We start from the raw sequence: 16,961 nt of genomic DNA on the forward strand, positions 1-16,961 counted from the left end.
CTCGTTCACTCCCTAGCACTCTTCCCTCCTCTGCGTGGTCAGTACGAATCAATACTGAGATATTTAACCTCATTCATATTTTCAAAAGCAAATGCGTTTGATCAGTTCCTCCCGCACGCTCGGGTATTAGCGACTGAACTTCTGATCGTAGATTAGCCTAGCTAACCTGAGCTAATTCGATCGCGTTACACTAGCAGGTTCATTTTAACATCAGAGCAATGTCTTGAGAACAAACCTGTTCAACAGTTAAACATTTTTTGTACAATTTTTGGGTAAAATTGTGCGACCATGCAACCTACGGTGCGGTTAGGAGAACTACGGGATTGGCTACGTCATGGAAGTTACGCACAACTTTGCTTTGAAATACGGACCGAACCCAGAGTAATTCGGAAAGCACAGCCATCTGGAACCCGTATCTCAATCATGTACATGCAAATGATGCCCACGAGCGCTGCCTTTCTACCGAGCGTCCTTTAGATTAAAACCATCTGGCTACCTGTTTTTTGTTTTTTTTTCCTTTCCTGGGCGTTTTTGCCCAGAAAAACCACGCAGCATGGCCAAATCCTCATGCATTAAAAAGGCCCGTGCTGTGGCTGCAGCTTCGTTCCAATTTGTTCGAAGCGAGCGTTCGATCCGTGCACCTTGTATTTACAAACAAACCACAAATACAGGCTTCTGAAAGGAGGAGACAAAAAAAAAACACGCTCCGCACTTTACCCTTTACGTGCAAATGAGCAGCATCAGCATCCCTGCCCTTCCTCTCGTCTCGTCTCTCCTCTCCCCTTCTCTCCTCTCTCCCGCTCTCTCTCGCTCACACACACACACACACACACACACACACACGCCTGCCTTAGTGGCTTCACCGTTGTAAACAACCCGCTCCTGTTCCCATGGTAACAGCATCAGTCCTCCACCAATGGCGGGTGGATGAGGGAGAGGAGAGAGTGTGCGCTACGGGGAACTGGTGCATGATGGGAGATTACTAGGAGGGAGTAGGCGAGATAACAGGTGCTGATTGGACGGTCACAAGATTGGAGAATGGTCATAAGGGCTTCATCCTGGTATCGCATGCGCGCAGCAGTAGAGAATTCTGGGTATTATTATTCTTGGGGAGTCAAATCACGAAGGTCCTAAAGGGTGTGTGAGTGTGTGTGTGAGTGTGTGTGTGTGTGTGTGTGTGTGTATAAAAGAGCTGTATGAGGTCATGCTTTATTTTTAGAAGTGTGTGTAATGGCTCTGCTGGTGAGAAGGTGGCAGCCTAGCGTAGCCAAGCACACACACACACACACACACACACACACACACACTTGCTCTTTCATCAAAGCCTTCTGTTTCTTTTCCACTCCTTCATCATAATTTAATTTCTTCATTAAATTATTGTTCAATCACACGTCTCATGACTCGGATCAGACAATGAGTTGTTTTTTTTTTTTTTGCGCTAATTAGTTTAGGAACTTCAGCTCGACTCTTACCTTCATCTCTATGATGGTTTGCAGGGCTTTGGTCTTGCTCGGGTCCTGGTGCAGCTGGTTTCTCCGGTGGAGCTCCTGGAGGGAAAAAAGGTTCACAGTCAGAAAACTCACTCTGGATCTGAAATTCATTTTGCATGGCGCCTCCAGGGTCAGGGTTTGATTCCCATTCCTGGTGTCTGTGTGCATGGAGTTTGCATGTTCTCCCCGTGCTTGGTTGGTTTACTCTGGTTTCCGCCCACAGTCCACCACTTAGTGTGTGAGTGTTGGCCCTTTGTGGACATTATGGTCACTGGGACAGGAGCTTCTCTCTCTCTCTCTCTCTCTCTCACTCTCTCAAAATTGATTTTTTTTTTTCCTGGTTGATAAAGCAACACGATGAAACACATGTTTCCTTTGGTCTTAAACACAAACACGTGAACGTATTACAAACCTCAGCTCGTACCTGACTACAAAGACATGAGAACATATACTGTAATTGCAATGGAACCTTGGATTGTGACTATCTCGGTCTGCAAGCATTTTGCATATTTACATCTCAAATATTACAATTGAGCTGATGGTTCTTCTCTCTCGTGCACTGTGGGATTGTGGATAATCGTCTCCCACACTCAGTTCTAAGTGCATCACTCGTATAGTTAACATACACACGTGGGCATGTGTACTGTTTACTATAACACTCTGCACTTTTTTTGTGCCCAAGTGTAGTGACTGTTCTTTAGTAACTGTACTGCAACAACGGCCCTCGTGAAGAAAAAAGTTTATAAGGCTGTAGCAGAGCGGGACATGAAACTGTTTAGAGGAGTGTGTGTGTGTGTGTGTGTACGCTAAAGTCGTCCTACACAGTCCCTCGTCTAACACCATTTATTTTTTTTTTTATTTGTCATGTGGTCAGACAAATAAAAACAGAACAAACCGTGCGCACTGAATACTAAACCGAGTGCGCGAATTAATAAAACGAGGTGTGTTTTTCTTACCCACCATCCCCGTGAAAAGGCGTATTCGAAGAAAGGCTCAGCCACGAGAGGTTGTGCACGGACCACTGAACTTTTACGGGGGGGCGCCGTACTTTTCAAAGGTAAAGTGCAGGTTAATTTGTTTTATTTTGACTTTATACTTTATATGAATTAATTTTATATGAATATTTCTGAGCTGTGCAACGAATCGTCAGAGTTTCCATTATTTCTTATGCAGAAATTTACTTTGATATACAAACAATCATTTTACCATCCTTCATCCTGTCACCAGGTACCACTTCCTGTTTCCTGGCCCGCCCCCTTGTTTAAGGCACAGCTTGTAAATAGTTAACCATATCACACACCTCTCTCAGGTGAAGGTTCTCCTTCTCCTTCTGGTCCAGTATGACCTCCAGGTGCCCGAGCTGAGCCTCGGCCTCTGCGATCCGCCGCGCCCTGTCCTGCTCCTCCTCTTCAGAAGCTCTCCCTGTCACAGGGGGGAGCCCTTTGCTCTGCAGCATCTCCAGCAGCTTCTTGATGGACTCGTCCCTGGCGCCCAGGGTCTGCTTCTGCGTCTCGATCCTCAGCTCCATCTCCTCCAGCGTCTTCCTCAGCAGGAAGAGCTCCTTGGCCTGGCGGTCGTGTTCGGCCTGCAGGCGGCGGAAGTTCTCCTCGGTCAGCTCGATGGTGGTGAAGTGCTCGGCTCCGGCGGGTCTGGAGTTGCTTTCCTGCTGCAGGAGGTGGTTCAGGTCACGCTGGGTCCTCAGCTCATCCTGAAGAGCCTGGATGGTCATCTGTAGATGCTGGAGGGAAGCAGAGACATGCGTGTTAATGAGAACTGGAGAGTGTTTAATCCTTCCTGACACAATAATGACGAATAGAAGTGAAAGTGAAACAATTTTACACAAAACATTATCCATGGTGTTCTTCAGGTGCATAAACAAACATTTATTTATATTTATCAGACGCTTTAGCGCATCGATGACTGAAGAACCATGCGTTTATTAGCTTCGCAAGCTCGAGAAGGACACTTGTGTCTGTCCCGTCTCTTGGGAATCCTGGCGGAATGAAGTCACATGGTGCAGTGGCTAATGAGAACGCAGTCGCTTAATCTGAGCCGCGCGTTCAGAGCCTTCGGCAAAACTACTAAATATATATAAGAGGAACGTAAGAGCTGAAAGTGGAGCGCGTGCGGCTCGTCCCGTCCTTTTATTTTATCAACACCACTTTCTTCTCCTCGCTCCTCCTTTTTCCCTTTTAGCGCTTTAATGATAAAAAAAAACGAAAAAGCGCCCCTGACTCTGAGAAAGCCACCGTATCTATTCACTATTCATCACTTCCTGCATTATCCAGATTAATCTTCTCTGCTCTTTATTTAAATTAGATCATTAATTCTTTAGCACCAGCTCGTTATTCTGCGCTTTTATTTGAATTATTACTTTTTTTTTTCCTAGCTGGTGGATTATATTTCTCTGCTCTTTCACCTTACATCTTCATTAGTTCTGTGCTATTTCAGCCCCAGATCTTTATTTATTTTTTTCCCGACTTATCCACATCTGCACTCTGTTCTTTTTCCTTTTTCTTTATTCATTTTAAACACATAAAACATCCCTTTTAATTCCTTTTTGTTATTAGTTTATCATAAGCTTACTTAGGTTTTTTTTTTTAGTTTTCTTTAAATTTGTTACACTGCTTTTCATCTTATCTAGATAACTGGATTTCTCCCTCCTCTCCCAGTCTGCCTCAGCGTTCCCAGCGCTCTCAGGTCGGTGATTCGGTGTTCCAGTGTTTTTATAGATCATCACCCATGTGGTTCCGCCTTGTCCGGCTCGTCAGTCGGAGCTTTGTTTTTTGTTTTAAATGACAAAATCGATCAGGGGTGAACGAGATCGTTCCACTTCTCTGTGCTGTTTCAGCTTCACTCCACCTGACACACACTAGAAAAGCCAACCTAATAAATTATTTCCACGGTGCTTGTACTTCTGAGAGATGGGACAGATTTAGGGGGGAAAACACACACACACACACACACACACACACACACACACACCAAGCAGGAATCTGCACCAGGGCATGATGGGGGAAAAAAAAAGGTTTCCAATGAGACTGGAGTCTTTTGGCTTGAAACGCTGATCCAGGATCAGTGTTCAGAAAGTTTAGAAAAGTGAACACATGGGACATGCAACACACAGACACACACTCAGACACACTGCACTGAACACACTACAGTGAACACACACACATAGCCAGAGCAGTGTAACACACCTTGGTTCTGCGCGCGTCCAGCAGGTGCTGATGGGAAAAATGGAAAGCGTGAAGAGCGTCAGAGCAGAAAATCACCACTTACAGAGAGGACAGAGAGACGTGTGTGTGTGTGTGTGTGTGTGGTACAGGCTGCACTGTAGGACACACATTTAAAGTGTTTTGTGATTGAAATGTACCTATGTTGACCCATGCACTCAAACATATGACAGTTTGGTCGTAAGGTGAGGTCATTTATCATGTGACCAAAAATGGCTTTGACTACAAACTTCACGGGCCGTGACAAACACAGCAGAGGTGATGATAATAAATAAAACTAATCTCACGCTCACTATAAAGGATGTTTGTCCCCCTTTGTTCCTCCACATATCAATGCACTTTATCAAGCTTTCAGATTTCATATCGTGGCTCTGTGTGTTATGGTTCCGAGTTATTGATCGGAAGGTCGGCGGTTCGAGCCCCAGCTCCACCAGGTTGCTGCGGTTGGGCCCTTGAGCAAGGCCCTAAACCCTGTCTGCTCCAGGGGGCGCTGTATAATTACTGACCCTGCGCTCTGACTCCAGTCTACTTACAATAAGCTGGGATATGTGAAGAATAAAGAATTTCACTGTTCAGTTAATGTATATGTGACGGAAAAAAAAACTGAACTTAAATAAAATCCCCACTAAATTAATTACAGACTTGTTATTTTACTGTATGTAAGATACAAACCAAACAAACACCAATCCCCAAACATGTGTTGTGTAACCGCAAACCTTTTAATCTTATGCAACAAAATTGTTGAATTTAATTAAAATCCATCAACCATTTTTTTGGAAAGAGACAAATAATAATAATAATAATAAAATCAGGATGTTCATGTGTTAATTTCAGTGTGCAATGTGTGATTTATCCAGCAGGGGGAGACACAGCGTTACACACAAAAAAAATCTCTGCGCAGTGTTCAGATCTGACCAGCAGAGGGCAGTGTAGTAATACACAATTTTCATACACAGTTCCTGGCAAGTCTTATTTTTTTTCAAATATTAAATATCACAACATGACCTTATTATATATAAGGTCATCACAACAGCTGAAGTACACGCCCCTGCTTTTATTTTACACGACTTTACAGTTCACTGAACATCCCGTCATCCTGGAATCCAGGTTCCGATGTTTACAGCCTCCTTTATTACCAGAGATCTGTTTTTATTTTTCCAGGACACTGTACAGTATATTCTCTCAGGTCAGGTAAACCCAGGCTCCGCCCCCTGTGACACTGTAAGATCAGGTTGTTTTCCACATGGCTTCCGTGCGTTGATGGTTTGCTTATTTTCCATTCTGTGTAACACACACACACACACACACGCTCACTCCCGGCAGACTGGTTAGTTATAACGAGATACAGATTTCTCTTTACAGGACAAGTTGAAAGGGACGATATGTATTAATACATTTATCATTTATTTTGTTTAAAACACATGACTATTCCTCAAGACATGTTCTTAAATTTGGAAACATTTTTCTCTGATCTTCAAATTAAAGCTTCTTATCTGTAGATTTATTTAACAGTTTAAAGATCTTATCATGAATTAATAGTACATTATACTGAGTTAGTAATTATATTAGTAATTATAAACCTGAGATGTTTTGCGTGTCAGCTTTTGTTAAAAATTTTTTTTACAGTAATTAATAAGACAGCTTCACGAACGACCCGGGCTGGCCCGGCCCGGCCCGGCCCTCAGTCACCTTACAGCCCTTCACAGTCAAGACTGCACTTGTGTATTTCTTAGGGCCCAAGCACTATACCAACAGCCCTGTGATGTAGTGTGTGAAGTGCCCTATTCCTCTTCTAAGGATGTCTATTTATCCAGGGGCTTATCTGGGTTTTTTTTAAGGGTCTTAACACTCATAAAACGTCATTAAAACCAACACACAGGTTGGAATCTGCTGACATTAGTTCAAATGTTCGGCTGGGCTGTGGGCGTGGCACAGATTTTGCTGCATAGCTCATACAAACTTGGACACTTACATATGAAAGCTGCATTTAGGTCTCATTCAGATCTCATTGAGATGAACAACTTTCACTATGAACACCAGGCGCTCTACTCAACAGGAAGTCAGTTATTATGGGTTGATGACAAAACGCACCCAATGGATTTAGATATACTCCTCCTAAGGGACTTATACGGTCGCCACCAAACTGGGTCAATGAGATCTTAAGACATTGAGGATGCAAAATTGCGAAGTGATTTTTGGTATCTCAAATGGTTCAGTCATGGTGAGGCCTTAAACTAATGCCGAAAACTGGCTAATAAATTCCTGGAAGACATCACACTGGGTGACATCACATTGAGTGACATCACATTGAGTGACATCACATTGAGTGACATCACATTGAGTGACATCACATTGACTGACATCATAGTGTGATGCTTTTTTCCCAATGTCTAGGGCTTTTTGGATGTCTTAACACGCTCAAACAGCACACAGGTTGTGTGATGAGCCCAGGTGGCTACTGCACGCTTCGAAACTATGTTTTATTGTTGTTAGTCTTTCGGCTGCTTTCATCGAGGGGTCGCCACAGTGGACCGTCCGATCCACACAATACCGTGGCATGGCGGATTCCCTTCCTGACACAACCCTCTCATTCTATCGGCTTGAGACTGGCACTGCATCCACAGGCTGGGGTTTGGGCATGGAACCCAAGCCTTCCACACACACACAAACACACACACAGTATAGAGAACAAGTAAACACCATGCTGTACACCTGCAGCTACACACACAGCCGTGTCGTGTATAAGTGATAGGGCTACGGTGATAAAGCGAGAGGAGTGTTTGGGGAGACTCCCGTCTCATCAGGACGTGGAACGCTGACGAGCAGAGAAAGCGACTCCCGACGTGCCTCTCATCTCCGCATGCTAATTAACTCTGATCTGATCTAACAGAACTCTGGGGAATCAGTGGCCCTGGCTGCGCACGCACACACACACACACACACACACACACACACACACACACAGGAAACAGAAAATTAAGCTAAAACACTCATTCTCATCTATCAGGCCCCATTCCTGAGCTATCAAAAGATTATATTTCTCTCAGTCAGGAAGTTTTCAGCACCTCTCTCTCTCCTGATCTTTATCTCTTTATCTCTCTGTTGCTCTCTCTCACTTCCCCAATCTCTCTCCGTCTGTCTGACTCCCTGTGGGTCTCTGTTCCGATCTCTTCTCCCCTCTGCCCCCTTTTCTGTCTCTCACAGTCTATTCCTCTCTCGCATACATTGTTTTTCTCCCTCACTCTCTCGGTATGTCCTGACCTTTGGTTCTCTGTGTCTATTTCTCTCTCCCTCTCTCCCTCCTTCTGTCTATCTTTCTAACTGTCTCTCTCTGTCTGTCTTTCTATTCCCCTCTCTCTCACATAGTGTTTTCCCCTTTACTCTCTCTATCTGTCTCTGTCTCTGTCTAGCACAATTTATCAGTCTCTCTTCCTCTTTCTACCCATCTTTTTATCCCTATCTCTCTCTCTGTCTCTCTCTCTCCTGATCAATTGACATCCTGAGAGTGAACTGAATGGGAGGAAACAGTCCAATACATCCATTTGCATAATTACAATCCAAACGATCTCAGACGCTCACGCACACACACAGACGAGTGTGTAAGAGTGTGTTTCGGGTCGGAGCGGCCCTCAGGTGGAGTCACCAGTGATTCAGCAGTATTGAGGTGTGTGTAGCTCCATCACGCGGCTCCAGTGAGGGTTTAGTGAAAATACGTTTTTTTTTACAGACCGGTAAATAAAATTCAGCTCTTTTAGTGAAACCATTTAATCCTGATTGTACACACGCACACACATACTGAAATATGTGTGTGTGTGCGGGTGTGTGAGTACGCTGCATACATTCTCGGCTCCAGCAGATGCTCTTTGCAGCGGAGTGTGACTCAGTGCTGCTGCGCCAAACCGCCCCCTCGTGCACGGCTCGCGCTTTAAACCCATCTGCTCGTCTACGCTTCATCTGTAACACGAGCTTCAGACTCGAGCTGAATGTAAAACGCTGACACTTCATACAGCGCAGGTCTTAAATATTCATATCGAAAGCAGACTCAACTATTTCAGTTAATAGTATCGATCGATACACCAAATATCACTGTCTTAGGAATCGAAACTGATCCTAGTGTATCGTACTGTAAGACCCATATGGTACATACAGCAGGTTCAATTATATTATCAAATAAGTTATTGACTACAAAATCAGTATCATTTGAAAGATGACAAGGGCCACATTAAAGAAAAAAAAAAACAGAATGAAAGCAATTCCTATTAAAAGAAATACTTTGAGAGATATATGGCGAAATATTACAAAAGAAAAACATTTTCATTCAAGGCTCTTATACTGCGCAGGGTCCCAACAAGCTGCCAGTTAAACACACTCACACACTACAGGCAGTTTGGCCAATTATCCTAATCAGCGTGATTCTGGACTGTGGGAGGAAACCCACCAAGCATCCAAACTCCATGCACACAGACCCAGAGGGGGGAATCGAACCCTCAACCCTGTCTAAAATGCCATTGGCTTGTTTTAAGGGCTACCCTAGTGTTTTTTTAATCTTGCGTCTGTTTGTGCTACTGCTTGTAGTTCTGTTCTGTTCTGTTTTGTTTTGGTTCCATCCTGCCCTGCCCTGCCCTGTCCCACCCTGTCCTGTTCTATCCTCCCCTGCCCTGCCCTGTCCCACCCTGTCCTGTTCTATCCTCCCCTGTCCTGCTACCAGGAGCTTCTTCTTGTTGAGGTTTGTGCTTTGTCTTTCTGATTGCTTTTAGAGTTTTGTTTAAATTTATTAAAGTTTACATCTACATTTACGCCGTGCCACGCCCGCCTCCTTCATTCTGCACCCAGTTTTGTCGTCTTGAGCAGGAGTAGCTCAGTGACTAAGACTCCGTTGGACTCTTAATCAGGAGGTCTTAGGATCAAACCATACCGCCACCAAGTAGACACTTGTGGGCACTTGAGCAAGGCCCTTAACCCTCAACTGCTCAGATGTAAAATGAGATAATGTCTAAGGTGCTCTAGATAAGGGAATCTGTTAAATGCTCACTGACTGCTTTTCTGATTAGAAGCCTACATTGTAATACGAAAAGCTTGTTTTTATTACAGCGCATTTTCCAGTGCAGCAACGTCTTTAATGTTGTAATATTTAAAAAAAAAATTTATTTATAATACCTTCAAAAAAAAAACTCAAAATATTTTGCTGTGTGACGGCGGGTCTAGAGCCAGTACCTCTTACTATCTGCCACCCTCGGATTCAGCACCATGGTCAGCTCCGCTTCTTTCACAGAAGGGTCGGAGCCGCTTTAACTCACAGAAGGCCGTACAGTCAACAACACCCAAAAAGGGACAAACCAACACCAGACGGGTGAGTAGAACGTGCCGGATGAAAGACTCATCGCCTTTCTTCTCTCCCCTCGCTTTTACAGGCCCAAGGAAGCCTTCGAACTGGGACTACTGGGCCGAGGAGGGAACTGCGCCCCTCGACTGCCCAAGACCGGCTGCTGGTATTCATGGAGGACTCCAGCCTGCCTTCTTAACTGCCCCTCAATGAGCAATAACTTCTTACCACTGCAAATTTCTCTGTGTTTTCTGTGTGTTTATCTTGTGTCCGTGTTCTGGTCTGCTCCTGCTAAATGCTTTACAGATGTTACACGTGAAGTGTCAGGTGGGTGGAGGTGAGAGGGTTCATCAGACACCCCTACTGCCACATAATGTTACTATTACCGTTCTATCACTGTGATATATGCGCTCTCAGCGGTTTCTCTTTTTAGATATTTTATATTTTTTTTTACTTCGTGAGTTAAAATGATTGTTTCTGGCATTTTCTTAAATTTTATAAAGCTGTTATACTGTTTTGTTGGTAAAAGATAAAGATAAAAAAATGTGATTATAAATAATATGCCTTTGTATGCTAGCTGAAACTATCGGGAATACTAAATGCACACTACAACCACAGCCATACACACTTCAGTACACACACACATACACACATGCGCGCACACACACACACGTTTACATTTAGAGCAAACAATTCACCGTGGAGTTCAGTCATCCATCAGCGTCATGAAACAGCAAGACAGAACTCGACTTTAACACATGACTCACCATCACACACCCCCACACACACACCCACATATCCACACAAACATCCAAAAAAACACACTCACATTCTGAGACGTTCATATGGACCGGTTACACATGTGAATGCTCATCACGTTCACACACACCCACTCGCTTTTACACCGCGGGGCGGCTCATCTGTTCGACAGATAACACGAGGGAGGCTGCTTTCCACTCAACTGCTGATCACACACACACAAAGACACACAAAGACACACACACACGCTGTCTTGTCATCCTCATCACAGTCATCATCTTCATGGTGCGCCCACGCTGGGAATAAGTCAAGCAGCCATCAGAAGGTTATAATGCTTCCTGGTGCTGTAATAAGGGGGTCGTACTCGGTAGTTCTCACGGACACACGACCAAATCCTGTGCGTTTCACACAAATCCTATTGATCTATAGTAATCTATTGCAGGGCACATACACACAATTAGCCCAATCTGCATGTCTTTGGACAGGAATCAAACCCTGGACCCTGGAGGTGCGAGGCGATAGAAAATCGATTAAAGATTTTATCCAAAATTCTCCAACAGCAGGGCCCAAGCCCGGATCCTCCGATCCGAAAAACAACAACCGAGACCCTTAGCCACCTGAGACACTGCTTGCACATCTTACAGTTAATGTATTGTTGTAAAAACAGTTCCCCTTGAACGTCGCTCCAGCACAAAACTTTGGTTTTATCCAAACCTCCATCTAAAAGCTTTTTATAATGAAACTTGCTGTTCAGCACCTGGTGATTTTTCCTCAGTCATCTTTTTATCCACGTTAAACGTGCCGTTATTACTCACAGCCGGGTAACCGTGCTGAGATTATGGATAGCCATTAGGGTCAAACCTGATCATGAGATGATTTACGTCAAAAAAATATTGTAACACATTAATATTGATTCGAGCTCTAAATTTAATAAATAAATAAAAATCCCTCTACCTTATACACATCGTAATAGTATATGTTGTATGATGGTATCAGTTTTTGCAGACAGGCAAAGGAAACATTGAGATAATTTAATAGGGAAATACAAAAGACAACTAAACACAACACACACACGTTAGCACCTGCGCACGGGGTTAAACTGTTCGACTCGGCTGTTAAAATCAGATTAATACAGATGCTAATAAAAAAAAAAAAAACGGCTAATTAACGTTATCTGAGATTATAATATCAACATACGACTCGCGTTATTGTTCACAGACACACGCTAGGAGCGAACGGCAGGGGATCAAAAAGAACAAGAGGAATAATGATTTCTCATCACACACACACACACACACACACACACACACACACGTGTGTGTTGTTAAGCCGGTTCCCAGCAGGATGATGCTACAGATACTAGGACTCACTTAACTGCAAGAGTAGAGAAAGTTCATTCATTTGCACACACACACACACACACACTATTTATAACCTATTCTTTAAACTACAGATGATAAATAAAATTATACTCAGACAAAATGGAAAGCAAGATTGCATTTTATCTTCGTTTTACTCATTTATCTTTTTTTTCGATCTTTCCTCATCAAGTCTTTCACAATACCATCGGACAACAGCGGTGGTTATATTGTGAAGTGAAGTGACGTGTGATCTCAGCAGATTAACCCTCGCCACCTATAACTTCAATTTGGGCCGAATTCCTTTTTAATAGCCAACATTTTGCAGATTAAAGACTCGACCGTGTGCTGATGTCACCGCAGCTCCGGTAAAGACAAGTATGTGCGTGAACAAAGGCAATTAATTGTCCGGTTTTAATAAACCTTCGTTAAGCGATGAGAGCTGTGTGTTTATTCATGCTGTTAGAAATTCCGGAGTTAATCACAGAGCGAGCAACAAATCCAGGCCTGAGGCCAAAATCTCCACTAACGGCTGCCCACTTAGACTGACTAATCACCGTCCTGCTGAGCAAGAACAAGCGTGTGTGTGTGTGTGTGTGTGTGTGTGTGTGAGTGAGTGAGAGAGCCATAAAGCAGAGTGCCTTTCATGGCCAACGATTGACCACAAATCTTCCATTGAGGAAAAAATCCAACAAGCTTCCTGAGGTTAAGAAAGTACCGTATTCATCTCCTCAATCAAGCAGAATTCTGCTACCTCAATACCGTCTACATCATAACGACTTATTTATTTGGACCCAAGATGATCGTAATGTCTTCTATCTTGTAGTTTATTTTAGTTTTAATTTCTCACAGTTAAACATTTTAAAGCATGAAGGCACATTTAAAAAAAAAAACATTTTAAAGCCACTGCAGTCATTCCCGTGAACATTCACAAGGATCGACGCCTGATCCTTAAAAAATAATGGACATCGCCGATTTGTAGAAGGGACGCATCTGTCTGTGTGAACTGTACACACACTCGTTTACACCTCCACTTGCACATCACAAGAACCTCGGCTGGAAGTTATCGCCACGTCCCCCGTACAGTCCTAACCTCACTACAAGACATTAAAGGAGTTCCTGGGAGGCCGACGTTTCAGACGTGAAGCAGGCAGCCCATCATGGCTCCGGAGTACTGAGAAAACGTTCTACATCGATGGTTTCCAAGCACTAGTAAAACACTGGGGTAAGTGCATTAGTTTCGCATGGGATTATATAGAGAAATAAAGCAATATTTTGCTGAACATGACCACTAGGAAGCTGCTTTTAAAGCAAAACTTTAGTCATTAAAAACATTGACACATTATCAGATGATTTATTTTTTTCCAGAGCATTTCCTCAGACCTCCATAAATACCGTCTTTCTGTATTCAGTGCCCAAGATGTTGGCTCCCCTGGCCTCAGGCTATAGGAGTATGTAGGAGCACTATAGGAGTGTTTAATCATTCAACATCTCATAGCTCAGATGTATTTATGGCTTAATTACTACATACTGCTTTAAAGTCTGCCCTCAAAACATAGATGTAGTGAGAGAAAGAGATGTCAGCATCAGCAGAACCAGTCACGAACCGCGAACTTCAACCTGAACCCAGTCAGACTGAAAACTGTTTTTTGACTGTTTGCTCTCATTCAGCTTAAATTTTCATTTTTTTCAACATACACTGAAAAGTGCTCAGTGGAAAAAAATAAGAAAATGTAAGAAAAACAAAGAAACACAACCAAATTTGCCTGTCCCCTCTCAGAGTCCGCTTACAAATGCAGAAATACTCCAGCTTCCACAGCGGCACTGATACCCAGGAGGAGGTACCACACACCACCTTGGGAAGTGAGAGAAGTCATTAGGGCCCTCACCAGCCTCCAACAGGTCAAGCAACAGCATCGATCCGCTCCACAAAAACAGCAGCGGTTTGAAGCCATCAATCAAGAGCAGGCCAAGGACTAACTGCTGCTGCAACCAACAGCCCATCCATCTACAGCTGCTCCAGCTTCCCTGACCAAAACATACAGAGCTGTCCTCCATAGACGATCTGGGGCCTTTAAAGGTAGGTGGAAATGGACGAGGCGTGAGATGTCCCTGTCTTGTCAGGAGACGTCCAGGGACAGTGGCTTCTTTGGAAGCCAAAGAAAAAAAAGGATGTCTCTGGAACAGTTTATCGCAAGGATGCAGAGTAGGTCCAGCGCCACCAACTGGCTTCCCGTCCAGTTAGTTGAATCAACAACAGCATGCAGCTGATTCTGTCTAATCGCTGCGTTTTCTTCCCTTGCTCCAGCACCGAGAACCCAGTTTTCTTCCTGAGCTCCCTCTCATTCCTCATAATCTTTTCTAATGTCCCCCATGCTCATACATAGGATGTACCAGATATGTATCTACTAGTGCCAGTCATTGTTATATATTTCAGAGGCAAAATCAAGGAGTAGAGGCAAAGGTTAGCCTTCTTCTCATCCATCCATCCACTAAATCTTAGGACTAACTGGACCAGGATTCTGGGTCAGCACATTTAGCCTGGAGTCTCTAAAATCCCTATCCCTACTGGATCCCTATCCCTACTGGATTTTTCAGTTCTCAGCTCATCATAGTCCTATTGCTCTTTGAGATAGAATATGACATTAATTATCTTATGAGCCATTCTATTGGCCAAGTGTTCATAGGAATGTTCACAGGTGGGAGGTCAAACAGTTTAACAAAAACATTACCATTATGATTCGTAAATTTGTTCACAAAGCCTCTCCTAGTTGATAAAAGTGTCTCAAACTGTTAGATCTGTTAAGCCTCCACAGGGATCTGTCCACTTTGGACACCAGGTACATGATCCACAGCACCTCTGTGTGTCTCTGCCTTATACCTAACCAAAAAATTTAAGTGGTTATGGAAGAACCTAAGGGTATGCTCAGCATGGAAGAAATCTTATCCCAAGTATTCCAAAGTGACTGGAGGGAAAAAAAAAAACATTTCCTATTTTTTGTCCATTTTTTGTCGTTTTCAAGGCAAGTAGAGATTTTCCGCCAGCATGACCTGATATAAGAAGATACCCTTCCCTCAGCTTGTTGCGCCACTCTGGTGGTCTCTGGAGGGGCGTGGCTGTGCAGTAACTCATTTACATTGACACCGAAATGGCATGTTTGCAGGAGGAGTAAAATAAATGTTTGAGGTGAAAAAAAAAACAAAAAAAAAAAAACAGTCAAAACATGGTATCTGTGCTAAAAAGTGACTCACCTGTGTGAAAATTTATATTTTTAGATAGGATATTTTTTTTTATGATGCTTATGATTTGAAAATATGAATAAGAAGCATTACGATATGTATGGATTGGGAGATAAGAAGCATTATGTATTATTTTTCATAATACACATAATACATAATGCTTCTTATCCCCCAATCCATGCTTCGGTTTTTGTAAATATACAAACACATTTATATTTTCATCAAATAAAAAGAAACACATTTGCTAAATACAATTTCATGCCCTTTTATCTTTTAATGTCAGTAGCTTTTTGGAATGCAAATCTTTTAATGATCATAACTGATTTACATGAAAAGACATAAACCTAAAAAAAAAAAAAAAGTGTATTATTCTAAAATGCTAAATTGTTAAGATATTGTAACATGAATATGACTTGGTTACGGACACTACAGATTTTTTTGCTTTTTACTGTTTGAAGCGAGATGAAAAATGGCCACTTTTGAGCCAGTGAAGAGCTGAAGTTAGCAACTTGAAATTGTTAGGGAAGCGAGATTGTTCACTTCAATGTTGCATGAAGTAGCTTGTTTGACACACACACATTTTCTGTATTAGAAATTGTAAAAAATCAGCACCAGTACTGTGTTTTGTTTTACCTGGAGCAATAACACACACAAATACACTTTGGGTGTCTTTGAGCCCGAGTCTGTGTTAATATTTACAACATTTAACAGCTGTTGCTGCGACTGGTGTAAGTGCGGTGCTTGGGCCCATGAGCAGGTGCTTCCCTAAATCCCTAAAGACTTCATATTCCTCACTCGAGTAGTGACATTAATATGAAGAAGTCTCCACACTGGTTGGTACCTGGACAGGAGATTGTCAGAAGGTTATCAGTTTAAATCCTTGCAGAAAAAACTCGTTAACCTTCATGGGTCTGAGCGCATCCCGCTGCCTTCACGGTCAGGAGCGAGGAAGTTCTTGAGACCGGAGGCGACGCGGTGCAGATTCTGAATGGTGTATGTAGCACAGAGCGATGACGTGGACACACTTCCTACTGTCTAACTGTCTGGCCAGTGTGGGGACAGCATCCTATTCTAACCTTGAGAGCTGAGAGCTAAAATACCACCCCTACCTCCATCTCTCTCTCTCTCTCACACACACACACACACACTTTTTATTTTCATTCATTTTCTGCTTTTTTTAATTTAGTCTCTTCCTCCTACTCCCTCTCCCACACACTTCTTTTCGTCTGTTGCTTTCACTCTCTCGCTCATCTTTCTTCTTTTCATCCTCTCTGTCATTCTCCTGTTCAAACTCTCTTTCATTCGCAGTTGCCTTCCTACTCCTACTTTTCATCGTTTTTGCATTTCTGTCCTTTTTAGGCATTTTCTCTCAAATTTAGCTTTTATACTTCACTGTCATTCACTCTATCAATGCCATATTCATCTTCTCTCCCTCTCCTACTCTCTCTCTCACACACACACACACACCAACACACACACATTCAATATCATCAGGGACAAGCAGACAGACACGATAAAGGACATTTTACCCTCTGAACTCGCTCATTTATTACAG

The 16,961-nt window shown here is 43.0% G+C and overlaps 1 protein-coding gene across 1 annotated transcript in view; it reads right to left on the reverse strand.

The window, feature by feature from the left end:
* Nucleotides 1-16,961, reverse strand: part of erc2 (ELKS/RAB6-interacting/CAST family member 2) — a 48,674-nt gene that overhangs the window by 20,074 nt on the left and 11,639 nt on the right. Inside the window, exons 3-4 of the mRNA XM_053484072.1 lie at nucleotides 2,791-3,228; nucleotides 1,473-1,547 (exon numbers count right to left, since the gene is read on the reverse strand). Coding sequence (XP_053340047.1) covers nucleotides 1,473-1,547; nucleotides 2,791-3,228 — 513 coding nt within the window. The remainder of the gene's footprint in view (nucleotides 1-1,472; nucleotides 1,548-2,790; nucleotides 3,229-16,961) is intronic.

This window comes from Clarias gariepinus, chromosome 23, assembly GCF_024256425.1.
Source record: "Clarias gariepinus isolate MV-2021 ecotype Netherlands chromosome 23, CGAR_prim_01v2, whole genome shotgun sequence".
Taxonomy (NCBI): Eukaryota; Metazoa; Chordata; class Actinopteri; order Siluriformes; family Clariidae; genus Clarias; species Clarias gariepinus.